This window comes from Chaetura pelagica, unplaced genomic scaffold, assembly GCF_000747805.2.
Source record: "Chaetura pelagica isolate M959 unplaced genomic scaffold, ChaPel_1.0 scaffold142, whole genome shotgun sequence".
Taxonomy (NCBI): domain Eukaryota; kingdom Metazoa; phylum Chordata; class Aves; order Apodiformes; family Apodidae; genus Chaetura; species Chaetura pelagica.
The window spans coordinates 6,963,991-6,991,289 of NW_009952973.1; the positions used below are offsets into that span (position 1 = coordinate 6,963,991).

Sequence of the window (27,299 nt, forward strand, 5' to 3'; positions counted from 1 at the left end):
AATTAATTCAAATAAGAAACTGATTTTCCTTTTAATTAACGACAGGAAACCAGTGATCCATTTTTTAAGTTATACAACCTGTAATATGACATTATACAGGTCACATCAGTTTTACTGTGGGCAGAAAGCAATAGATATGATAGGAACAAAGATGGTGGAGTCCCAAAATGTCTACACAATTAAGTAACATGCTAACATAAATACAGTGATTAAAGTAATTTTCTCTACAGTCAAATCTTAAGTGCTACTCTACACAATAATTATAATCTAGTCCACATGGTAATTACGTAACAATAGGAAAAAAATTAAAATAACCCATGTTCTTCATTCCTGCAGCAGTATCTATACTGGTATTAATTTGGTAATTGGGCGTGCTTAGCTATTGCCTAACATCCTATACTGGTATGCATGCTAAAATCTCTCTATTTCTATTTTGCAAGGCACCTTTACAATATGTTATATCTAAGTTTCTGCACTAGTGACAGAAAACAACATGAATTAAGATAAAGATGCAAAACTATTTCCTGAATTAAGAAAACTTATACATTTCTTAAAAACTACCTTGGGGCAAGTGTCAATACTCTGAAATATAGTCATGTATAAAGGTAATACAATTGTAAGCAAAATTTTTTCCCCATGTAAAATATTTTACTCTAATCTGATTAGAGAGAAATACAAAGAAACAACAAAGAGTGAAGCAATGTTTGAGTAAATAATGATAAAGCCTATATGACATTGACATGAAAGAAAAAAAATATGGAAGTACAATAAAACTTTAGAATTACAGAATTGGTTCTTGTCCATCCTACTGCTTTTGAAAAATCCTTTCAATAACCAAGTCATTTCCTAATAAAAAAAAAAATAAATTACAAATGCAAACACAAAGGAGGACTTTGCTTTATTTTTTCCTCCTGGTATTTTTTTCTCCATACCTCTGGTTAATTAAAGACTGGTGAGATGCTACTTGTGCACCAATGTTTTTCTACTGTAATACATTTTTTGTTTATTAAAAGGACAATTTGCAAAGCCTGCAGGGCCTGAAACACTGACAGAACAGAAATTAAGTTACATTATGTGTTCTGAAGAGGACATGCACAATTCCAAGGAAGGACAAATATCTTTTCACCGGAGTTTTAAGAGCCTGGTTGTCTTTATAGTGTGTTTTGCACATTTATATTTTCAGTAGCACATAACATGTCTTTCTTCAGGCTAGACTTCCAATGTGTTCTCTTCAGCACAAAGGCATTTAAAAACTCAAAAGCATATAATATAATTATTCTTATTAAAACAAAAAAAAAAAGTCTATGACTCCAGCTGCAACGTTTGAAATAATCATACAAAATATACATGTTTGTTAGAATCCTTTTGATCTTGGGGAGCAAAGAGATTTTATGAAAAGTCATCTTGTGAATTTTAGAAAGTTACAATTCACGGACCCCCTAATATAATCAAATATATCCATCATGATCATCGTCATAATCAACATCATCGTCTCCTTCATCTTCATCATCATCTTCAATTTCATCTTCATCATTCATTATTTCATCTTCATCATCTTCATCATCTGTCCATTCATGGAAATCGCCAGAGGCAAAGTCACCCGAAGTCTCTAAATCGATAGCTAAAAAAGTATGATAGAGAAAAGACACTACATAATTATAGTATAATGTACATAAGCATACAAAAAGACACACTAGAACATTTAATTTCAGGACAATCACTTATTTTAAACTAAACAGTATGACACAGAAATAAAATGTAAATAATACAAACATTCTTTTGTCTTAAAAGAAAACCATTTGAACAGGGATTAATTTCTTAAATTTAGCAAAAGAAGATAAATTTATAGATTTGTAGACCTATCATGAGTGCCAGGAACAAATTAGTAAGATTAAAGTCCAACTCAGAAATTACAATAAGGACTACTGACAATATATACTGTCCATTGTTCAGTTCTTACATATTATCCTGAACCAAACCATCTAGAAGTATCCATTTACCTAGAAAGGAAGCTGGAGTAGATGGACAACAGGCCTAAGCCTGTATGTATGTACTGTGCTAAATTAATCCTTTGCTTCAGGCTACGTTCTTTTTGTTGCAAAAGAGGTGGAGAGGAATATTTTAAGGGGTTTTTTTGTTGTTATTTTTTAAAGAAAGGAAAATATTTAATTGCCATTTTTGGTATCTGGGACATCAAATAAAGGTGACATGGGAATTCTTGGAAGTAGTCGGACAGTGCTGTAGGGAAGGGAAAAACAAGGGAAGATTTAGTGTGCTAGGAACTTTCAGCAATTCCACCAAACATTAACTGAAAAAATTGAACTCACTAGCATAACAATTACCCAATGGGATTTCATCAAGCATTTTGAGGCTTCTCTAATGCTGTTCTAGATAATTAATTTTCCCTAAATTTATGTACACTTACGCCAAGCACATATATGAGGTCTATTAACAGCTGACACAGTGAAGAAGTGACAAAAAATAATGAAGTAGTAACAATAAGAAACTATAATGTGTCACATTTTGTTTCAAAATCCTGTAGTTGGGTCTCACATCTGTTCTTATGCAAGACCTTTAATCTGCTTGGTAATCAAAGGGAATAACCTCTAAACCAAATGCCACCAAAGTTTCTTAACTTACCACATTCTGCCACACCGTTTGTTCTGGATCCTGTCACCTCATTACCGTATCTGTCAACACACCAGCACTGCCCTACACTTCCATGGCACTGACTTGGTTTGTAGTACCCATCTTCATCACATAAAGGGATGTACTGCCCTGTGATACATAAACATTGAGTAAGAATATTTAAAATGGCCTCTTGGTCAATGTGATAATCATAGCAGAAAGTAACTAACTTTTGCTTTTGCTTCATTCCAGACTCTACACTTGACTGGTTTACTATTACTAAATTCAGGTGAGCAGAAACTGACTGAATATATCAAACGTGAGAGGAAAAATAACACGCATCAGTCTTGGACTAATTTCAAGAAATAAAGTAACCAATCTTCCTTTGAATGTTTCATTGATCCTGTGATATATATATATACACATATATATATTCCTTACTCCCTGAATGTCTCAAACAAGATCTTCACTGTATTCTGGGAAAAAGGCTCAAATGTAGAACCACACCTGAATGGGATAATCTGTGGAGTACAAACAAATCTGGATAACAGCCAGGCTTCCTGGACTAACAGTCTGCTACAAGGCTTAGGAGCTACTTTTATTTAACATATATTTTACAATCCATTTAGTTACCTATTAGTAATTACCCTGACACAGAAGACAAATGCAGTATAACAAACTGACTTTATCAACAATAAGGGAAAAAAAAAAAGGTTAAATTTGCATTTATATCCAAAACACCTAGGCAGATTAGGTTCTAAGACAAAAAGGTTCCCCACCAAGAGCAGAATAGACACAACCAGAGACTTACTGAGTAAGGCAGTGACTTGCCTAAGGTTGCATAATCAAATTTTAAAATTTGGAGCAAATGGAGACTTTTTGAAAGAAACATACAATGCAGTCCAATCACAATTAACAGAACATTAATAAGAAAGCATTTTGAAGTGTATAGTTGTTAGAAGGTACCTTAGCAGAAATACGGTTTTAAATACTTTGGGCCAAAGCCTTTAACTGCAGCTTTTAGACAGTGGCTAACAGTTAAATGAAGATTTTACATTTAAGTCATATTGATAAAGTATAAACTGATTCATAACAAAGATTTCAATTACTTAAAGAATAATACAGGTAAAGGATCAGCAGAGACGCTAATTTAGGAGTGTCTTAGTACCCTCTATAAAAGTTAAAATGTACCTTCTATTAGGGTAATAAAACAGATGTAATATCTTTTGGTGGGTAAGGTAATAAAACTAAGTTTAATGGCTTTCAAAAATTTCATAAATTTTGCTGCTGGAATTTACTGCGGTCTATCTTTGTTGGATTAATATTGATTTTATGTTGCTGTTTCACCAGGGTTATTTATGTAAGCAATAAAACCTTCAAAAGAATGATCTATGGCTCACCTAGAAGCTTCTTTCCTCCTTGCTGCTTCTGAATGTTGCTGAGTTCTGTCTGGCATGGCGGGTCTAAAATGACATTAAAAATGTTAAAGAGATTACACTGTATCTAGGCAAGAAAGCATATGACTAAGTTTTCAGTTTGCTATGTTCTAAGGTCACTCTAACTACTGATCTTAACACATATATTCTGCATTAGTAGTCATTTTCTAAGCTCTGAAATAAAAGAATTACTGGATCTTGTGTCAGCTCCAGAATTATAAATTAGAGCATCGCTATGGATTTGTGCAGAAGGCCACTCCTGGTTAACCCAGCTGTAAGTGAGCATCTCATCACTAGTCTGGAAGATCGAGGAATGTAGATAGTAACTCTATCACACCCTATTATATCAAGTCTAGAGAAAGCAGTGTGCAATTGTGAAGCTTGCCTCATGTATTGGTTTGAAACAGGATGGCTCTTTCAATTCCTTTCCCTTTTGCTCTTTTTAGAAGTCATGTTCAAGTTTTGTGTTTTGCATATTTCACTAAGAAAACAAGAATTTTCTCTACCGAAGTCTGCAAGACTGCAATTCCATTGCAACAATTTAAGACTCAATCCCATGGATACAAAGTTTAACAAACTAATTAAAAACAGTGGCCAAACTTTAGATGGCTCTAAGAGGCAGAACAGGTATTAAATTTCAGTTTTCCTTTCTTCAGAGTTATAGCTTACTGTAGTTCTGTATAATTTAATTTTCTACTGTCTATAAAAGCAAGTCCCATGAATGGGAAGGAAGATGTGAATGTATATACGTTACTGTTGAATAAGTGAAAGAATCCAAGACAGCAAAGTCCTAATCTCTGAACACTGATATTGCATATTACATTAGACCATTAGCACCAAGGCATTTCTCGTTCTGAATGAACAACAGTATTACCGAGTCTACTCACATTACTTACACCATTCCCAGACAATACTCTTCCAACATCTCACTAAAATCTCTCATTTCCCTTTTTAGCACACTCTGATTATTTAGAATACATCTTTGCCATGCAATTAACTCTAGGCTCCCTTCTGAAATACAGTTAAACTACTTTTTTGCCATGCAAACAGAAAAAAAAAAAAAAAAAAGTTTTATTAAAGATGAGTAAGATTGGCACATGCTTGATGAAGCACACACTTAGACCAGAACCCAGTCACTGAGAAGGGCAGGCAATAGTTAGGCAAGAATCACTTGAGGGGTGACAGGCCAAAGCAGTCTTTCCTGAATTCCTCCTACAGGAAAACAAGAGTGCTCACCATTTAGCCAGCTGAGAGCAGCACAAGATGCACAAGAGTGCAAGAACCGTAAGAACACAATACATGGAGGTGTCTTACTTGCAGAAATGCTCTAACTCTGGTGAGAAACGGGGAGCTAAATTTATGGTGAACACAGAGCCCCTTGGCTGGCATAGCCTAAGTATAACAATAGGCCTTTGCTATTATTCTTGAGCTCTTTTCTAACAAAGCAAATACAATTATAATTGATAATTATGATAATGATAATTCTTCCCTAAGATGGACTAGTTTTAAAGTAAAAAAGATGTCTTCCTGTCTTGACAGACTGAAGCGCCTGTAAGAAAAAAGCATCTAGAGAAGTGCTGGACTAATAGATCGATGCGGAAGCCTGCATGAAAGAAAGAGGTGTTAAACAATAATCCTAGCAAAATTGGATACTCTCCTACTCTGAAGCAGTGGTGAAACAAAAAACAAAACTGTAATAATTAAGAATTATTGGCAGAAAGAAATCCAATCCACAAAAAGGCCAACACTGCAAGTGCCTCAGCATTTAAATAAGCATTGAAGCGTTAAGCTAGAGTCAAACATGTAAGAAAATAAGGTCTGAAGAAAGTAAGTGCTGAAGCACTTTCATGAATTGTAGTTGAAATTAGAGGGCAACAGCAACCAAACCATACAGAAAGACTTGAAAAGAGCACTGGCAAAGCATAGATTTTGAAGTATTGCAGAAATGTGTTAGAGTGCCTCAGAAATATGAAACCAGACATAAAGCTGATTACAGCCAAGAAAAAAGGCAATAAGCACCACTGAGCCATTTAAGTGTTTAAGCATTACTCAAGATGGGACAGCTACTACAGGAACATCTTTTTCTAAGCAAGAAAATCTGACTTAAGTATTCATAAGAAGTTGCTTATATTGACTAGAAGTTGTGACTAATTGCAGTAATGGGTCTAGTGCACTGTAATGAATCACAACAGACCTCAAGTAGAATGAAAGAATGAAGAAGAGTTGCAAGTACTTGTCTGCTCCTGATAGTCTTGAACTAAGATGGCAAAGTAAGGGAGCTTCTAGGATAATAAGTCAAGCAAATGCTATGTATTTTTAAAAAGCACAATGGAATATCTATCCCAGTATGATACATATTGTTGACTAAATTTTGTATTCACTTTGAACAATATTAATCAACAGCAGTGCCATAAAACTGTAGATGTGCCCAAAAAACACATACTAAGCTCAATGAAGACAGAGAGCTGCCTACATGGCTTGAAGAATCCTGTTAATATCAATTTATTTTAGTAAACACCAGAAAGAAGCCACTGAGTTTCTCTACCTAGCCATCTCTTTGCTATTAATAACAAAGGTCTAGGTAAAGGTCTTATTGAGATTATTCAATCAAGCAAAACATAACCAAACATGCACCTATTAGAAGATTTAGCGTAACACTGCAATTTATGAACTGAGAATTCAGTGGGTCACTAATATACTAGGGAGTTAGGACTCAGTGCAAGACAGAATTATAAGATGTGACAAAATAAGATTAGAAGCTTTTTTTTTCTCCTTACACCTTCAGAAAAGGAGAATACGGATTTTGTTGACAGCGTTAACTTGGAGGGATGGAGTGTAAGTTTAAAGGAGAAGAATTGCCAAAACTGAAATTTCACTTCTTGTACAATGTTGAGGACACATGTTTTTTTACTATATGCTCAAACACACTTTGTTATCAAAATCAATCTCACAGTCAAGACAGTGGGGAGACTGATAAAAAGGGAAGAAAGGCTTGATAATGTTGGATACTGCAATGAGGAGAATAAGTGTCACTGAAAGCCAGATGCCAGATTTTTAGCATTCAAGTTACCACTAATATAATTCAGTAGTGTTTAGATCAGTCTTTATAATACTATCCATGGGTTCCAGACAATGAGTAAACATATTAGACAAACAGTATTTAGATGTTATAAAATGCAAAACTATTTGAAACTAATCTGTGAAAGTGCTTTCTTAATGCTGTGGTTATGCTGTAGAAGCATTACAAGAAATTGGTAGAAAAGCCAACTGGTAGAAGAACCTTAGACCATACTAGGCCACATGCCGTATAGTGAAAATTGAAAAGATTTATACTGCCTACCACTGTAAAGGTGCTTATATGTTAAGCTGAAATTACTATGGTGGTGTGTTTTTTTTAATTTCAAACAAAATATATTATGTTCTTTACTTTAAGAACTACTTCTGGGACTGTTATTTTTATTTTACTAATTTTGTTAACAATACATACATGCTTATAAAAATAAAAGCTAAAATATTTTCCTATTGGAAAACAAAGTGTGTTGAAAGATTAACTGCTAACTTTTCAACTACAGAGATATCAAAGAAAATAAGCCTGTTATTTAGCATGTATCTACAGAAGTACAGTTTTATTTATTTTCAGATTTACAACTGGCAGAAGTGGTATGATAAAAATCCTAATTTACACAGAAATCAGAGTAAAATCATAGATAGATGTTGAGTGCTAATGGGAATTTATCTAGAGCTTTAAGAGCATAAGTGAGATTCAAAAACTGATACTAAAATTAAAAAAAAAAAATTGAACTGACTTTGCAAGCTTTCCACCAGATCAGTCTTATCTCCTCTACTGGAAGTAGAAAATTGGGCCCTGGTTGCTATTTATCCCATTGAAAATCTCTCTCATATTAGTAAGAAAAGTGAAGGGGCAATTCTGTCCAGTTTCAGTCAACATCTAATGAGTAAATTCTTTGATTCATTACAACTAGTTTGATTATATAATTTATATGATTTCTCACTTAGATCTAAAATTGTTACCTGATTCTCAGAAAACAATGCTTATAGGTTGCGTTTGTTTGTTTGTTTAACTGAATCACATCAGGATATTAACAGATTCATCTAGGCAGTAAAAATCAATTGGTTTTAGGTCCAAATGATTGGAAATAACTCTGTCTATAATGTTCATTCAGTTATTTTAATAGGCTCACAAAATAGAATGCCCTACTTTACCAATTAAAAAGTTAATTTTTTAATGTAGCTGAAGTAGATTGGGAAAGAAATAATTTAAGTAATTTTGTTCTTTATTTTGGTCTTTTTCCTCTGTATACTTACTGGAAATTGGCACAAGAAAAAATATTGCTGTAAAAGTATTAGCTGCTGTTTCTCACTTTATTTAGAATCCTTGAACTCCTAGCAAGCCTTTCCATTTAGCTTGGGTTGTTTGTTGGACTGTTTTACTTCATTTTAGGTATTCATGATACATCAAAAACCTTAACACAAATTCATGGTACAGCCTTTAAGAGCTTTTTGTTCACTTCAATCTTCTTAATAAGTTAAAAGAAGATAAAGCACTACAAAAAGGTCAGTCATACACACATGCAAGCTTTTACCTTGCTGTCTTTGGAAGCAGTAGCACCACTCATTGTTAGATATCAGACTGTCCTTGTATGTGTCACAAGAATTGAAGAACGCCCTGGTGCATAGCTCATTCTTGTCCAGGTAAATGCTTCCAAGTTCTGACTGGTCCAACAACAGATCATAGTTTGTATCAAGCCTATTAAACATCCAGCCAAGAGAGTCTTTGCAAATTGGCAAAATGCTGGTATCAAATCCTAAGAGGCAAATAAATAAATAAATAAATAATGATATCATAGACAAGGTACAGCAGCTTCTGATCTCAGCCACCACAAAGGAATGCTGCAGTATGGAAATTGCTCAAGTGGTACATAGATACAGTAGATGAACAGTGGTTGCTATTGAAGCACTATGTATATGTCATATCAGCTTCATTAAAAACATAATTTAATTAACCTGCTAACAAAATGAATCCCACAATCAGTCTCAAAGCATTTAGAAATAAAGAGTTTTTCTGTCAAACATTATACCTATAGCACACCCATTAGTACAGTAATAAATGATCTACAGAGACTTCCTGGAAAATAATTCTGTTGAGGACAATAAATCAGGAGAGTGAAGCTCAGGTTTGCAATGCTTACAGAACTAGGAGGAGAATAAATTCCAAATAACTTATTGGAGTCCATTTTTCTCTTCCTGTAAAATATATTCAATTCTATGAAAAAGGAACAAGATATTCAGCCTCAGCAATGCCTTGAAAGTGGTGATATTTTATCTTTACCTGAATTCCTAGAAGATCCCAGTTTCTATTTCTGTTAAAACCAACATACCTGCCTTAGTATTTGTTCTGAAAACAGGAAAGAAATCTGAACAGCATTTCTACACTGCTAGAACAGGTGAACTTGTATAACACAGTAATCAGCTTTAGAGGTCTGTTGATGTTCCTTTAGATATATATGTATGTGGAAATGTCCACACTATGGTAGAATGATCATTTCAGAAAGGAAAAGGAGAAATCTGATAGCACCAAATACTCCCCATGGAAATCAGGCAACTACCTAAAGTCTCCTTACTTAGAAATCCTAAATTAACTATGACTTTTGACCAGGGCAGTCAAACTTTTTCTTTTCCCTGTTCTGTTGCATTCATTATTCTTTCTGCTTGACAGAAAGAAAACGGCAAAAAAATTAAGCAAGCCATTTGATACATACAATATTTTAAAAGTGTTGAATATAATTTAAAAAACATAGCTAAGCATTCAACCAACAGATTCTTTCTCCCTTCCTCTCCAGACCCTGAAAAAAGTCAAGACAAAATACTTGTTTTTGTGGGTTAGGAAAAGCAGAGAGACGAGACCCAACTGAACAAATAAGAAAATATAGTAGATGCATTATTCAACTTTATCTGTAAAAGGTATCAAAATTATTCATCAGATGCTTCTGATTAGAAAAATTCCAGAAGGTTCTTCCATCTTAAAATATTCTGTATAAGCATGAATGTTCAGTATAACATTATTTACTTCTAAGGCCCTGTTTCTGAAGGTCTCTTAACACCTCCCTGGTATTTCTGTTTCTCTGCTATTCCTGCTTTTAGCTGGAGATTCCTTCTCAAGGCCTTGGATTCAGAAAGGGGGTCAATGTGAAACATATAATTTCCTATCCTGCCTTATGTGCACCTGCATGAAGGGAGGAATTATTCTTGTGCTCACAAATTTTTTCTTTATTTGGCATCCTGGCCAGCTAACCAAACTGAAAGTCAAGTTGCAGAAAAAGAGCTGCCATGAGGAGACAGATTTTAATGAATAAAATGCCTGCTAGATGGGCATGTAAGATAAAAGCCCACTTTAAAGGTGTATTCAGGGATGGATCTTGGGGCCAAAGATAATTGTAGATGATAAAGCTGCATGTGGAAATTTAAGTGTAAATATATTGAAAGAGTCATCACTTTCCTGCTTGGGACAAAGTATTTCTAAATTAGCATTTGTGGTCCATGCTGGCAAAGGTCACATCATTAAGTAGATTGTATTTTAGAACACTAGAAACTAATGTTATGTATTTAATAAACTCTACTCAGGAAAAGGGGGAAAAACTCCAAAAACCATTGTTTTCCTCTCCATCAGTTTCAAATTTTACTTTAAAGAGAAATAAATTTACCCGAAGAATAGTGAAAGATAACGGAACATTTCAAAGGTTTTATGCATCACTAAACTAAGGTTGGAATAGTATGATATATCCCTGTTTTTTTCCCTTGATTCCCTTGGACAGAGAATGGAGATTATGTTATGGACAGAACTTGAAATGAAAACATTTGCACTGGACTCAGCAAAATAAATTAAAACCAAATTATTTTATGACAATTTACTGATATCAACAGGAAAGCACCAGAAAAATGTCATTATGTTTCAGTATCTCCTCTAAATCCAGTTAAAGCTCAACATAACTACAGTTTAGCATTTAAATATAGGGTTTGAAGACTGACATTGATGATATACACTTCCTAGTAAACAGGCATATATTATAAGTGGCACATCAGAATTAAAAAACCTACTTCAAACAGCAATATGCCATACAAGAAACTCCCTTTGTTATTTCCAAGTCTGAAAAACAAAAAAAGTTTGCATACATTAAAGCTGTCATTATCTGTTAAGTAGAAGCATATACTGCATAAAAAGCACTGTGGGCCATGGGGCCCAGCTTTCTGATAAATAACTGATGTAATAATTAAAAAACCTAACTATGTTTACCTTTAAAGTAGTTCCTGTTTCTTTTTTTTCAGAATTTGCTTCTGAAGTGCTTTGTATTTTTACTTACACCTCAGGTACGTTTTTTGGTCGTTTTTAATTATTTTTTTTAGTTCTTTCTCTTCTCTGGTATTTACAGTTGTAGTGTTTTTAAATAGAGGAAAAAACATTTCTTCTTAGTTTTCACTTGGCTTGTTTCACCAAGCCAAACTCTTTCATGACCATAACTCACTGCAGTATAGTGTAGAAATATCTGAAATCTAGATCAAATATTAGTTTAGGTGAAATAAATAAAAATGGCTAAAGTATTTCAGAAGTGAGACAGGTACATGTTGACAGAGATAGATGCCACTTTGTTTGATTTAAAATAGAGTAGTTCTTCTCCAGAACTGCTATACCACATAGAGATCATCACGTCAGTTCCATGTTCACATTTTAAGTCCATAAGAGATTACTGTGGTAAAGTAAAATACTTGGATCAATTTTAAGGACAGTTAAAGGAACTGTCCAAACTCAAGAACATCAGAAGTGATGTGTCTTTGCAATGCCTTCCCTCCTCTACTATAATACTGATAAAATAATACAGGTGTCACTCTTGCAGATGACCTGAGAAAGAATCAGTAAAGCACTTAAATATATACCTAGTGTTTGACATCTGCTAACATGGTTTGACACATGAGGGGGTTAGGTGACACAGAACAAAGAATCACAAAATCACCAAGTGATCTAGAAGTAGGAAATTAATCACCCACATCACAGACTACCTATACTAGTGCTCTGAGCATCAACCAGAATGCTGTTCTTATATTTTTCACAGTTAAGACACAAAACAAAAAGCAGAAACTAAGGGGAGAAAATTAGTATAGTTGAAGGAGAGTCATTTCTTGAAGTACAAGGGTATTGTACCGAGGAGAGCAAAAATTGCTGCTCAGATGTCTGAATTACAAAAGACGAGATGCTCTTACTTTCATTTTAAGCACTTACTTGATATCTATTTCTATAAACTATAATGAAATGACCTTTTATGCTGCTATTTCTGAACATTGTTTAGAAAAATGTGAAGTACCTGCTTAAGCTCTTTTGCTCAGCCAAAACAATCCCAAGAGAAATATTGAGAAATATACTCTTCCCCCATGGCTTACTCACTAGCATTCAAAACATTTTCTCAAAAGGAATCAACAGAAGTGCTCTTGTGTTTCTGATTATTTCTCGGGGGAGAATTTCAACTCTTAATAAATATCATCTGCTTTTCAAGGTAAAACTATTGTTTGCCTCCTTATTAAGCTTATAAGTAATAAATCCTTGTATACATTGAGGAAGATATATTTTGCCTTTATGTGGAAATCAAAACAGTATACACACATATGGCTCTCATACTGTATGACACATAAATTGTTTATCTACTACGCCAAGAGAAGTTTACTGCATGATTCTTTCCAATACCAGTACACTGCCACAGAATCACAGAATCCTAGGGGTTGGAAGGGACCTCAAAAGATAGAGTCCAACCCCCCCTGCCAGAGCAGGATCACCCAGAGTACATCACATAGGAACGTGTCCAGGTGGGTTTTGAATGTCTCCAGAGAAGGAGACTCCGCAACCTCTCTGGGCAGCCTGTTCCAGTGCTCTGTAACTCTCACAGTAGTTTCTGATATTTACATGGAACTTCCTATGCTCCAGTTTGCACACATTGCCCCTTGTCCTGTCACTGGACATCACTGAGAAGAGCCTGGCTCCATCGTCCTGACACTCACCCTTTACATATTAGTAAACACTGATGAGGTCACCCCTCAGTCTCCTCCAAGCTAAAGAGGCCCAGCTCCCTCAGCCTTCCCCCATAAGGGAGATGTTCCACTCCCTTAATCACCTTTGTGGCTCTGTGCTGGATCTTTCAAGCAGTTCCCTGTCCTTCTTGAACTGAGGGGCCCAGAACTGGACATAGTATTTCAGATGCAAAAAAAAATAATGCTACAAATAGTAATAAAAAAGCTTTTAAAAAAAACAAATAAACAATAATTTAATAATCACAGAATCATAGAATGGTTTGAGTTGGAAGGGACCTTAAAGATCATTTAGTTCCACACCCTACACATGGGCAGGGACACCTTCCACTAGATCAGCTTGCTCAGGGCCCCATCCAATCTGGTCTTGAACACGTTCAGGGATGGTGCTTCCACAACTTCCCTGGGCAACCTCTTCCTGTGTCTCACCACTAAAGAATTTCCTTCTAAAGTCTAACCTAAATCTTCCCTCTTCCAGTTTTGATCCATTATCCCTTATCCCTTCACTGCAAACCTTTGAAAAAAGTGCCTCCCCAGCTTTCCTGTAGAACCCCTTCATGTACTGGAAGGCTGCTATGAGGTCCCCCTCAGGAGCCATCTGTTTTCCAGGCTGAACAACCCCAACTCTCCCAGCCTGTCTTCACCGGAGAGGTGTTCCAGCCCTTGGATCACCTTTGTGTCTCGCCTCTGAACATTCTCCAGGAGAGTGAAGGACCTAAGTTAAGAGGACCGTGGTGGCCAAATTCTGTGAAATATGCTCTGGAGGAATTAATAGTTTGCTCTTTGTATTAATGAAAGGTAGAGATTTACAGCTCATGAAATCTAATTTGACTCTCCCTCACAGCTGGAGATCATTCTTGAAACTATTATTGCACCATTCAATTGCTATTTTAAATAAGTCCTTTGAGAATTATATTTTAAAACTTTACTACTTTCCACAACAAAAAACCTATTTAAATATCTGAAGGGGTTCAATCAAATTATGCCCCCTACTGTTTTTACTTCATTATTGCTCCTGAATATTTTCCAGGTTGAAGTACAACCTTGAAAATTCCTTTTTACTTAGAAGCTTCTTTTTCATATGTTTTTCTGTACCAGTAAGTACAGTGGCACTGACTAGCAATGATGGGCCTCACATAGTTACAGCTCCTGTATATTATTTCTTAGGGCTAGTCATATAGCAGCTCACCTTTTTCTATGGAAAAATTGCTCAAAAGTGTTCTTGTTTCTTCTGTCTCCTTACACAGCAGCTAATTATCAACCTCTATCAAATAAACAACTTGCTAGCATCAGAAATGAAAGCACTGTGGATGGTAGCACCATATATTCCCACAACCAAGAGTCCTGCCAAAGTGAGTATCATCTATCACTACTAAAAAATAAATAAGAAATTAGCTTTATTAAAGCACAAAGTTATTGTTTCATGTGCATGCTTATTTAAAACACACAAGAATAAGAAAAATCTTAGCAGAAATACAGAAATACAAAAGTACAGAAAATCATAAAAGAGAACATCAAATAAGACAAGTAGAAATCCCTTACTTGTTCTTTCAGGCCTTTGAACAATCCTGGTCTTCTTATTCTGAATTCCACTTTCATGAAGTGCCTTAAACCAGTCTCTCAATCTGTTTGCAACTTCCCTGAATTCCAGGTCACTGCACACTGAAAAACGAAATGCAGAGCTGTTCAATGTTTTACCCCTGGTAAACATATATGTTTCACATATTTGTTTAATCCACAAAGTTCAGTTTCATTACTTATGTAATGACCAGTTGAGGTCCCTCAGAAATGAAAGCCTGATGTATAAATTAATTTGAAATTTTATACACATATATACATTCAAAACAACTTTCACAAACTACTATGAACAGTTATGACACAGATATCTTCACATCTTACTGTAGATGAGGCTGCGTGGCAGCGAGACCATGACGTTCTCTTGGAGTTTAATTTCTAAAGGCAATAGTAAAGAAAGCCCTATCAGAAGCGATTGGAGATGTGATTTAGGCAGAAAATGCAGTAATACCCAACTTGCTTTCCTACACCGAAGTGTAAGAAGAGGAAAAAAGGTTGACAGAGAAAGGGCTAGGGGGGGTCCTGAAAGAGGGTCCTGAAAACTTATTTGATTGAATGCTGTCTTCCCAGCCAACATTCATGAGCAGTCAACTGCAAACTGGCAAGAGTACTCTCCCCACCCCCCTCTTTTTCCCCTCTATTTTGAAATTTTCCATTGAAAAATTTAAGTGGCATATTTCAATATATTTATTATTTCCCAGAATGCTTTTAAAGATCTAGCTATTCTAACATTAAAACAGTAGAATAAGAAGAAAAGAAACCGCAAACAATAATAACGTTATGGTTACTATTAAGTGGTTTTGGCTGGGGCTACTTAAAGGTTAAATCCCTATTGTCTCATGTCACCATTCATTCACTTTCATGGTTACTCTTGCACATGGTCCTTTCTAAATATTCTATTACATTATATTGTTTGAAGTATTTCAGAAGCAAAAAAACAATGTTATGAAAATAATTTAGTTGTAAATATTGTGAATACTGCAGGAAAAATCCAGCAGTATCCTGATGTGAAAATTAACATATATGCTTTAAAAAAGAGACTGTCTTAGAACATAGTATTTTGTACTGGAAAATGACAAAGTAAAAAGAGATTTACAGAAATATGTAAGAACAAACTGGCAAATAGATCCTTAAAGTACTACTGCTATTTATATAGTTAGAGATTAGCATTTGAACATGAACATTTGAACAGGCTTTAGGCCAAGACTTCCCACTACCTAAGTTATTAGGTGTTGGTGATAAAGGGAAAAAATTGAGTGAAAATAAGTGTGAGAAGTAGCACAAAAAATTGTAGGAGGTGGTGATGGGCCTGTCATCTTCAACATTAAGCAAGATTAAATGAGAAACATGAAGGACACAGTGTTTTGAGACTTTTGGATAAAGTCTCTTTTCCTTTTCTTGCCCTTCCTAAAAGAAAAAACAGAATCTGTGCTTTCTGCTTGTCCTCTCCATTTCCCATGCTTCCTGCCCTGGAAAAGCAAGTAGCCAATGTCTGGCTAACATGCATGTAGCCACTCTAAGAAGTTGGTGTGGGACAGCGTGTAGCAGATTTCTGTTCTCCTTCCTGTCCCTGTCTCAGGCACACACCAATTACTGTGTCAGGGAAGTAGCTGCCACTGGCACTGTTTCTGGTTCACTCTTCCACATGAGTATCAGGACATGCCCAGAGAAACTGTGGGATGGGCTTTCTGGGCTTGGGTCCTGCTCCTGCTGCAGCCAGCTGCGCCAGCCTCTTTTTTTTTTTTCACCAATACCTTGAACTGGGCTTGTACAGTAATAGACTGATGACAGCACAATGGTCTTACGTTGTACATAAGCCTAGTGGACGATTATTTGCTCTATAAAATGTCTTACAATTTTGGTGATGAAGACAGTGGGTAATACAGTTCATGTCTGAACTTACCAGAAATTAAAATATTCTCAGCTTCAACTTTAAAAAGTAGAAAAGATGCAACTTTCACAGCACAAAGTAAAGATGAGAAACCAAAATGTACGAAGTTCAGATTACTCAATGGGCAATTAATCATCAAAAGGATGTATGTGACAAATAAGTTAATGTCTTATTTAAGAAGCATAAAGCAAAATAGTTGATCAAAAGTTAGATAAACCTACCTCCATTTTTTCATAGCTTTTTAGTTAGTAAATTCATTTATGTAAATATACATACTTAGAGGATAGCCAGTAATTACTTCATTGAACCTGAATCACTATGGACAGGTAATCTTTTGGGAACAAGGGATATTTCTGCCCACACAAAATGTGAGTATAGACTAATTGCTCACACATTCTGTCCAGCAAAAAAAGAATGCTGCATATATAGAAGTAATACTTAAAAGTACACTTTTCTCCCCATATATATCAGTACCCGTGAACATCAGTAACTAAAAATTGCTGGAAAATAACTGTATTTGTTAAGTCATTCAATGAATAAGAAATGCTGCTGCTTAGATATTAGCTTTATTTGTTTCCAGCTCTTCAAACAGTGCTATATAAATTTAGCATACAGATTTCATATTACTTCTTGATATAACATGACATTACTATGCAATTTTCCCTTCGTTTTCGTTCTGTAATAAAGCCATACTGTGATAAAAATGACTAAGGCAGTATTTGTACAGCCTGAGTAAACTGAGGGCCTCAGACAAGAGAAAGAATGCCATTTAATGTTCCATACATCCAGTCAGCCATACATAAACAGACAAACCCAAGTTCTTATCATGTGGGTTATTTAAAAAGTATAAAATATTTTATAGTATCTTCTACATGTTAAAGATGTGATTTACAATGTAAAATAACATCAACGATAATAAAAGGTTCTTTTTAAAAGCACAGAATCACAGAATCACCAAGGCTGGAAAAGACCTTTGAGAGCATCAAGTCCAGCCTATGACCTAACACCACCACATCAGCTAGATCATTTGCCCTCCACGCTTAACCATAGAGCTATAACAGTAGAGCCTTACCCTAGACCCTTAAACCTGAACCATGTAATCTACACACTTACACCTAGACCCTTAAACCTTAGACCCTTAATGCTAGAGTCCTAACCCTGGACAGAATCGTCCCAGATCATCTACTCCAACCATAACCTAAATCCCCCTACCGTAACCTAATCTACCCAATCAGCACTTAAATCATGCTGCTAAACACTATACTTCTTAAATACTTCCAGGGATGGTGGTGACTCCACCATCTCCCTGGGCAGCCTGATTCCTGTTTTGCTTTGTGGGCTTTTTTGACATGTGGCAAGTACATAAGTAGCAAAATAACCTTGAGAACAGTAAAATAAACAATTCCCACTCACACAGAAACTTTCAGTAACTGTTGTTCAGCTTCCCAAGAACATTCAGATGAACACAGAACAGATGTAAAAGACTTCAGTCTGTAGAGTAGCTTTCAGAAAGCTTTAAGAAGTAGAGAACAATATTCAGATTTTATCACAGTTAAAAACTTTTTTTTTTTTTTTTTCAGAAGAGCTGTGCTGCACGAGATAATACTGAATGACGCTAACTCAAACCTTCAAGTCACACACACAGAAAATAATCAAGTTTATTTATTGTACATTTGGGCTTTGTTTCTGACCTGTATCCTGCCTCAGTACAGTACCTGCCTCAGCACTCCAACTCAATTCACATGGATTATGTGAATAAATGTATTCTGTAATAGAGAGGATCAGCCTAACTACTCTGTTCATTAGAATGCTATTTGCTATTGAAACATGCTTGCTCAGGGCTATACTATATGATGAAAAATTATATTAATTAATGGGTTGATGCATTCTAGAATATGTTTAGGGACATTTCATTCTGGTGATCAGCCTCTAAATACATGTGCTGTTGAAATTATTGTACGCATTGGTCTGTATTGATTTAAAATAGGTCAAGATGAGGTAAATCAGATCTATCCAGACTATTATTTCACCTGATAGACTGGAAGATGAATCTCTAATGGCGAAAGACAGACAGCAAAGGTTGCAGAAGGTTAGACAGTAATCAAAAAATGCATATGAAATCACATGAATCCATGCAGGAACCTGCCAAGAAGTACTTCTGCTTTTGTCTAATGCTAATGCAAGGCACTCCGGCTATTACCATCAATTCCAGTAGCCATTAAGACAACCAGTATGGGATAAAATGAAGTCACTATCTCAAAGGTTACCGGAGCATCCTGTCATTTGAAATAATAAAAACTGACCATCTTTTAAAATCAACATAGAAAGCTATGAAAAAAAAAGAAAAAGAAGGAATATGAAATTTTACAGGTACCCAATCCAGAAATATATTTATAATAAATATTACTTACATGTTAGGTGGAACCAACTGTTCCATTTGTTTTCACATAAAGTAAATGTTAGAATTTGTGTTGGCATTTGAATATAATTTACTGATTGGAAGTAGAATATTTTAAAATGCTAATCAGTATGTGTTCTTTCAGTGCCTTTCAACTCAAGCTAATTGATGAAGAAGTAAAAATAGTGCTACTGAAAGCTATGAAGACATGTAGAATATAATTTGGGAGTAGCATCAAGGACTGAATTCCCTAACATATTTAAACCAGTCTTAGCTTTCTGGCATAATAGAAAATAAGTTATTTTAACAGTGAACAATTTTTATACAAACAGAGTAATATATAAAAAATTAAGTGTACTTTAACATGTGTAAATCATTACCATATTTACATAATAAGCACATTGCAATTCTGTGGTATTAAGGAGTACTTTTTGTTAAGTGACAGGTGAAAAAGTGATTTAGGAAAAAAAAAGCAGCAATAAACACTCCACACTATGTTGCATAATACACAATAATCTATGGAACCACCACCAGGCTGTAGATAGAACTTGTGTCTGTTTATTTTGGGAAGAGATAACTTTCACCTACTTTTTCAGCTACTGACCTCAGTTCAATATTCAATTCTAAAGGCTCAAGGCCTGACAACTGAGGAGGAATCTATATAAACCTAAAGAAGTTAATAGCACACAGTTTAACAGTAATTTAAATGTAGAACTGGCACATTGATCTGTATTCTTTTTGCCCCACAGCCAGAATATTCCTAAAGTATATAACATTATTATATTTAGAATTATATAACATAATACAACACTTCCATTTCCAGAATCCACTAAGGGCAGTTAGCATGAAAACTATGATTTACTGACAATGTAGCCAGTGGGATTAAGTCATAGGAGAAAGAGTAAAGCTTTGTTTCAGGGTGAGATATGAAGTGCCTTGCTCTGCCAGAAGGCACACATCCAAGGCACACTGTGGTACTCCGCTATCACATGATGGGGTTCCACTTGTGAAACAACTCTATCATGTGTTTCAAGATATACATGCCCTGCAACCAGAACTGCAGAAGATCATCCTCAGCACATACCACCTCATGCAACTGGGCACAATTACATTCATTAATTCATGTATATAATAAAATAACTAAAAAGTAAATATATAGGCAGCATATAATTTGAAGAACAGGGTATACACATCAAACACCTCTTAGAGCAAACTAGGAATTATTCCACGTGAGATGGGTAACTTAACAATCAGCATATGCTAAAGTAAGACTTGTGATCATCCCAACTCATAAGTGTTCAGTATTATCCTCTGATAAAAACAGGTCTAATCACATCAGGTTGCTCAGGGCAAGTTCCAGACATTTATGTCCTGTGGTTATCGTTCCATTCACATGAAGATTCCTCACTAGATGAAAGACTAGACGTGTCCTCTTTAAAAGGAAAAATATACTACTATCTACTCTTTTGTAGCTCTATTCTATTTTCTCTGAAAATACAAGAGCATTTTTTTATGCAGTAACTTGAGGATTGCACCCATCTGTCCAGGATTGCTAGACATCCAGAAGCCTGCTTACAGTAGCAATTCCGACTCAATTGTGAGAAGGATTTAGAGCAGCTCACAGCTGATGTGTATCTATGTATGACCCTTAGGCCCTTCCAACGCATCACCCACCACTAATGTACTACTGCATGGCTGCACACTAAATCTTACCTATCTGAGGTGCACTGATTAACTGCACATCCATACATGTGCATATAAATGTATTTACTTTCCAGAGGGCCATGTGTGAAAATATGGTAACCCTAATACTGCCATTAGAGTTCAGTGCTGCCTTTAAAGACAGTATCTATTGAAGTACACCGGAACATTACATAAAACCTCTCTACTCAGTGTGAGTATTCTGCAAGGCTGCCATTCTCCACAAGTTTATCAGTTTAGCACCAAGTAACCCACTGTTTGAAGCGAAAATTCTTGGCTCCAGACTAGGGGCTGGCCCCCCATCTAGCTAACTTTGAATGTCTAAAAACACCAGAACTAAAATTGTGTACAAATGGCCTTATAACTCCTGCAATACATGGCAGCATTTCTAGCTCTGTAGCATCACTGTCACAAATGAGAAGAATAACATATGGCAAAAAGAAATGTGGTTGCAAAACCTAGTAAATTTGGCAGAAGGACAAAAAGCCCTTCAAACTTCTAACTAATAGATGGAACAGCAATTTCAGTCATCTTTTCACAGTCCCATATGTATAAGCAGAATTATTTTCATTTAAGAAAGGCTGTAAATTGAAAAATGTCTTATGTATATTTCTATTTTCATGAGCTCATCAAGTTTATTAGCCACCTGTTACCTCTAGGGCCTACAATTTTAGGAAGATACCCTTAAATTAACCAATAAAAGCATTCTTATTTCCTTACTATTTAACTAAATATAATGAATTTTCTATTTCAGTTACTCTATGTTAAGAAATAATTAATATAAACGCTGCAAACAACGTATCAGGGAACTGTAGCTGCTTATTCTTACTACCTCAAACTAATGTTCCATATAGACATTCTGCTCATGATTAATGTATCATAAAATGTAGAATTATTTCAATTAAAATACATTTTCATTAAATAAATCCAATCTTTCTGTGTTCTCATAGTTTTAAAGACTTCACATTTAAATATAACATTCACTTCTGAGTACAGGAGAAATAGTTGTAACCACAACATACAGATGTCCTCAGATACTATTTTTAACTTAAAATACATAAACTCACTATGACATTGCAACTAAATGAGACAACAGTAATTCCTTAATCTGTCAGAAGTATCAGAGACCTATTCTGGAATCTGTCAATTTATTTTCTGGAAGACAGTCAATGTATATATATAGCCTCCTCTGCTAACTGCTGCTAACCTTTAGCGCTGGTTATAATTTCTCATCATGCTCTGTTATTCTGAACTATTGATTTCTGGGGATGAAAATTATATTATCTCTAAAATTGCATACTTATGAAGCTATATAGTCAGTAAAAGTACTTAGCAAGGAGACACCTCACTGTAACATGCTGTATTCCAAGATCTTGTCATTCCCAAACATTCTCATATGTTCAATTGAATCCACCATTTCACATAATGTAAGATATGGAAAGTATCAAATGGGGGGGGGAAGGCAATTTTCTTAGTGAGGAAAACTTTCCAGCCAACCATACCCCAAATGTGAGGTAATTTTTTGAACTGAGTTTCAAGGATTTCTGAAATAATTACATGGGTCTGGCAGAAAGTCAGGACATTTTCTTTGTTCCAAGAAGAAGACTGACACAGTCCTGCAAAGACATTTTGCCTTTGACATAAAAACTCTTGAAACCTAGTAGACAAGGATACAAGATGAAAACTTAAAATTATGTATATATTATTTCAGTATTTCAAATTAGGCATTTCTGAAATCAGAAATGTTCTGTGCTGCTAAGAGGCTTAAAAAGTTTTCCACATCAAGTAATTCTGCACACAGAACCTGGGAGGGACTAAGAGATCTTTCTTTCCCACTGTGAGAAAAAATTAACATCGTGCCTTAGCAGGACTGTCTACTGGCTTTCACCTTTTCTCTTGCCAGGAAGAACAGCAGAATGGAACATTGGGCTGAACAACCACCTAACAGAAATTAACTAAACTCTGTTCTGCAAGGTTCTGGCATAAAGGAATTCTGCATCACATTGGATACCACTGAAGTTTAACAGATTAAAGGCTGGCCTTGCAGCAGTTTTCTTCTTTTTGCATTTAGATGGTCATTCAATGCTTTAAACAACTTTATACTTACCCTAACCATTTGCTTTTGTGTCCTTCTTGAATGTTTAATGATTAGCATTGCTCTTAATAATTTAAAATTGTGCCTTAAGGAGCACAGTTCTTCGTAGACCTCTCAGTGATGACTGAGAAAGTGGCATCACTCCAATGTAGGTAATTATTTGTGCCTTTTCTAAAGTGAGGCCATCAGGTAGGCAAGCTCTTTCTCTATTAATGAAGAAAACTATGGCACTCAATCCATGATGTCTGTTACAGAACACAAGACCCACTCTCCCTGGCAAAGAAATCACATGCACTGAGATGTGAATCCTACTACACAGCACCTCATTGAAAACAGAATTCTGTTTAAGTCAATGTAATCTACAGCTGTGTCTCCACAGAAACTAACTAATCAAAAATTGAGGGAGAAATTAAGAAAGTAATAGTTTTAGAAATATACAATTAGGGTGCAAATATCTGAAATGTTTATATGTGTGTTTATGAACTATGTTAGCAAAGTGCAATTCTGTTTTGCTAGTCTAAGCACTGAAAACCAGAGGGATTGTCCATGAATGTCTGATGTAGATCTAGGAATTTTTATTAAATGTATATGAATATTCATAGAGACAATAATTCATTTAGCCATGGTAATTTGTAATGTGGTTATACATCTTTTAAATAAAAAAATCCTGCATTACCAACAGTGATCCTGCTGAATTACAATTACTATTTTTGGAGAGGAAGGGGAAGCTTGTTCAAAGTGCTGTTTTATAAATAATTAAAAAGGATATGAGAAGCATGCATGGGTGAGGCACGTAGGTCTGTGAAAATGTTGGGAGGGCACAGAGTCTGACAAGACACCATCACAAAACTTTGCAAGTTAAACTACTATAAAATCTGCTGCTTTTCTTTCGTGCAGTCTGGAGGAAGAAATCCATGAAGAAAACTATTTCCAGAGGCACATCTGAAGGATATGAAGGCTACTTGACCTCAGCAAAGTCTGGCAGTGAACAAGAGCCAAGGAGGAAACCAATGAGCTACATTACTTGACAGTGTAAATATACCCATATTGTGCTCTCCTGCATTCCTTCACTGCAAGTTTCCAGCCCAGAAATGGAGACCATGTCATGTTCAGTACAAGAAGAAATGCCTCCAGAGAAAGTTAATGCTCACTGAACTATTTTGCAAGGTATGACAACACACAGAAAATAAGTATATTTTGGGTGCTCCCTTGGTTTAAGAGACAGATTTCACATCTTTTTTCAGGGGAGATACTGAAAAGCAATGCTGAAGATGAATGGAGTATCCTAATAAACTGCTTCATCATCAAGCAGTTATTAAACAAATATTTGTAAGTTTACCCTTAGTAATGCTTTCAAATTTCTACCTAAGAGGAGAAAATAAGACTTCCAGAGATTGGCACACTTCTTTCAAAATAAAATTGTTGGCAGAATTAATGAAAAAGAGAAAAATGTCCACCAACAAAGTTATCCTTCTTTTCCTCAAAATATTCAGTGTTTTCAACCTGGTCCACTGACTGATGTACTTAGATAATAAAAGTTTTGTCTGAACAGACTGGATTCTGACCCCAGGGTTACTGTTTTCCTAATACAGATCCAGGTCTGTGCATGCCAACACAATACAGATAACCAGCTGAAACTATTAACAGCGTGCACATTTTGAAAAGCTTTAACCACAAATGTCTGCTCTAACATATCCTGTCAGCCAGGAACAAAAAAGAAAGTTCTTCATCTATCTAGCCTCTCTCTCCTTTCAAACTGAACAAAGACTATAAGGCAAGAAATAGAAGACATTTACCATTTCAACAGCTCCTAAACTCTTCTTTCATACAGGGCTAAAAACTGTCACTTGAGACACTAAAAATAGTAACCAAGTTATCTGAATTGGCAACAGAAGACACTATAAAAGTGTTAAAAAATCAAAGTACTCAGTGACTTTAAGGTGCAAGGCCATCAAAGACTTTGTAGCTTTTGTCATTTGCAATAACATCGAATACAATGTTGAGGAAATCCACAGTTTCAATGCTGCCACTTAAAATTTCAGAGACCTGTAAACTTTCTCCAGAAGAATTAATGGCATTTCTCATGTTAAGATGAATGCTTGGTCTCTAAATTGCTCAGTGCATTCTTCTGATATCTATACATTTTCCTATAACATCTAAATAATAGTGTTCCTCAGGAACACTGTAGTAGCTGAACAAGAACTATGGCATGTATTAAAACCTGAACCCATCAGAGAGGAAAATCAGGCTTCAATCAGAAAACCTGCAAAAGGAAGAAAAACTAATGAAAAGACTGGAAAACTTAAAGTGAAGGTACTCCATTAATCTCCTTTGCAGGGCAAATAAGCTTACTAGACTGGAAAAAGGTACAGGAGAAAATTGTTACTACGGCAAACACAGGAAAACAGTAACATCCCATCATAAAGAATGACAAATCAGTGGCTGCAGAGCCATGCATAATAATTACTGTTTATAGTCAGATCAAACTCTATCAAGCCTTACGCCTTGTCTCCAGGAGCAGATATTCATAGGTGCTGTGGAAAGAAGTCTTTTTGTGGTATGACTTCTCCTTCTGTTTGATCCACGGTTTAGAGATGTCTTCAGTTCACAGAATTTAAATAGGTAAGTAATGCAGAACCTGATAATTTCTGACTATCTGCAGAATATCTGAGTGTCTCAAGGAAATACAGACTTTATTTTTATGGAAGGATAAGAAGCAAAAATCTGCTTGATCCAGACCCTCCTGAAACCTTTTCACTATTTGTTATCGCGTAAGACTAAATTTGTGAACCACAAGTTACAGGCTCAATTAAATAAATTTCGCTCTAGCCAACACAACAGGTTAGTGATAAATTCTGTGACACTACTTATAAGACGCTTCTGTGTACAGGTAATGTCTCCAGTCATTTTAGAATCATAGAATGCCAGGCTGGAAGGGATCTCAAGAATCATCTGGTCCAACTTTTTCTAGGTAGGACCACAGTTCTGAGGAGATGGCCCAGGAACTTCTCAAGATGAGTCTTAGAAGTGTTCAGGGTTGGGGAATGCACCACTTCCCTGGGGAGATTATTCCAATGTCCAACTGTTCTCATAGTGACAAATTTCTTTTAGAAAAATGCATATGGTCTGTAAATACTGGAACCAACTTCTCAAAACTTGGCCCCTGACAATACATGTTCTTTGTAGCTTACATAAGAACTAAAAGTGACAATGGTAGATCCGACCAAAGGCTCATCATCTAGCCCACAACTCAGTCTCCAAGAATGGGACAAAGTGGATGCATAGTGAAGCATGCAGTCTATTTGTATGGCTGTTTCTTTCAAGTACAAAAGTTTTTGAAAGGAGTTCTTACAATAGGCACAAATCAGCACCATATGTACACAGAACAGAACAAAACTAGTATTACTAACAAAGACTGCTATATTATTAATCAAACTTACTGTGATATTAGGGTATGTTGAGGGGCTTCCTCCAGTGTTAGGATCAATATGGCATTATTTCTCAGTCCTGAGAAATTATTCTATTCTACTGGACCAGCTGGATCAGTGGGCTATTCAGGTAGTTTTTAAAGATACAAGCACAGATAGTCATATATGAACCAACTGAGCTAAAAAACCCATGTAGTTCTGTTATCACTGTGCTGAGCCCAGAATGATGTTACTCTCCTGTCTGCACAGCTCATTGCTGCAGTTTCAAGATGCTGATACTGCACCTCAGTGTCTTGCAGACCACAGCAGATTCCTGCTTAGCAAGATGAAGCGGAGGAACAGCAAATGTGTGCAGAGATTACTGTATTCAATAGCAGGTACCAACACCAAGAAAATTTACTTGCAGAGCAGCAGCAGGTCTGAATTAAAGAGTTTCTCTATAGCTCTTATTTCATTAAAAAAACAGAAATCCTGGTTATATTGAGGAGTTATGTCACTGACTTCCATAAGGCCAGTTTTCCCTTCAATGAACAGGAAAAACCTCATTTCTCTATTTTACAACACCTTGCCTTTCCTCCTGGTTTGAGAGTTGAAGACTATACTGTGCCTACTGCTTGAAAACCCGAGTGGACTTGGCATTTTGTTCAGCTGTTGATGTCTGTATGTATTATAAATGGACATCACCAACAGATGTTTACACATTAAGAGCCAAGATTGCTATTATTTCTTAACATGTAAGCTACTCATACTGAAAAATGCTGGTTTAGTAATTTTATATATAACTCCTGTTTTAGGAACAACAAAACATTCTATGGCTGCTCATGGATTAGCAAGAGTCGGTAACTATGAAAAAGAATAAATGTAACATAATTGTACCACACAGAATACCTCTGTTATAATTAAAAGTCAATCCTGGAAGACTGATATATGGGTTTACAGTTTTATGCAGGACTGGATATAGTAAGAACTTTGAAAAGGTCAGTAAGTATAGAAAATAAATTTATTTAAAATAATACTATAATACAGTAATTTCTGTATTAAAGCATTAGATCAGCAG

At 35.6% G+C, this 27,299-nt stretch overlaps 1 protein-coding gene across 1 annotated transcript in view; it reads right to left on the reverse strand.

Annotated features, from left to right (window-relative positions):
- Nucleotides 1-1,264: 1,264 nt before the first annotated feature.
- Nucleotides 1,265-27,299, reverse strand: part of SPOCK3 (sparc/osteonectin, cwcv and kazal-like domains proteoglycan (testican) 3) — a 113,797-nt gene continuing 87,762 nt past the window's right edge. Inside the window, exons 5-9 of the mRNA XM_009995932.1 lie at nt 14,697-14,816; nt 8,669-8,890; nt 4,029-4,091; nt 2,641-2,778; nt 1,265-1,621 (exon numbers count right to left, since the gene is read on the reverse strand). Coding sequence (XP_009994234.1) covers nt 1,449-1,621; nt 2,641-2,778; nt 4,029-4,091; nt 8,669-8,890; nt 14,697-14,816 — 716 coding nt within the window. The 3' untranslated portion in view covers nt 1,265-1,448. The remainder of the gene's footprint in view (nt 1,622-2,640; nt 2,779-4,028; nt 4,092-8,668; nt 8,891-14,696; nt 14,817-27,299) is intronic.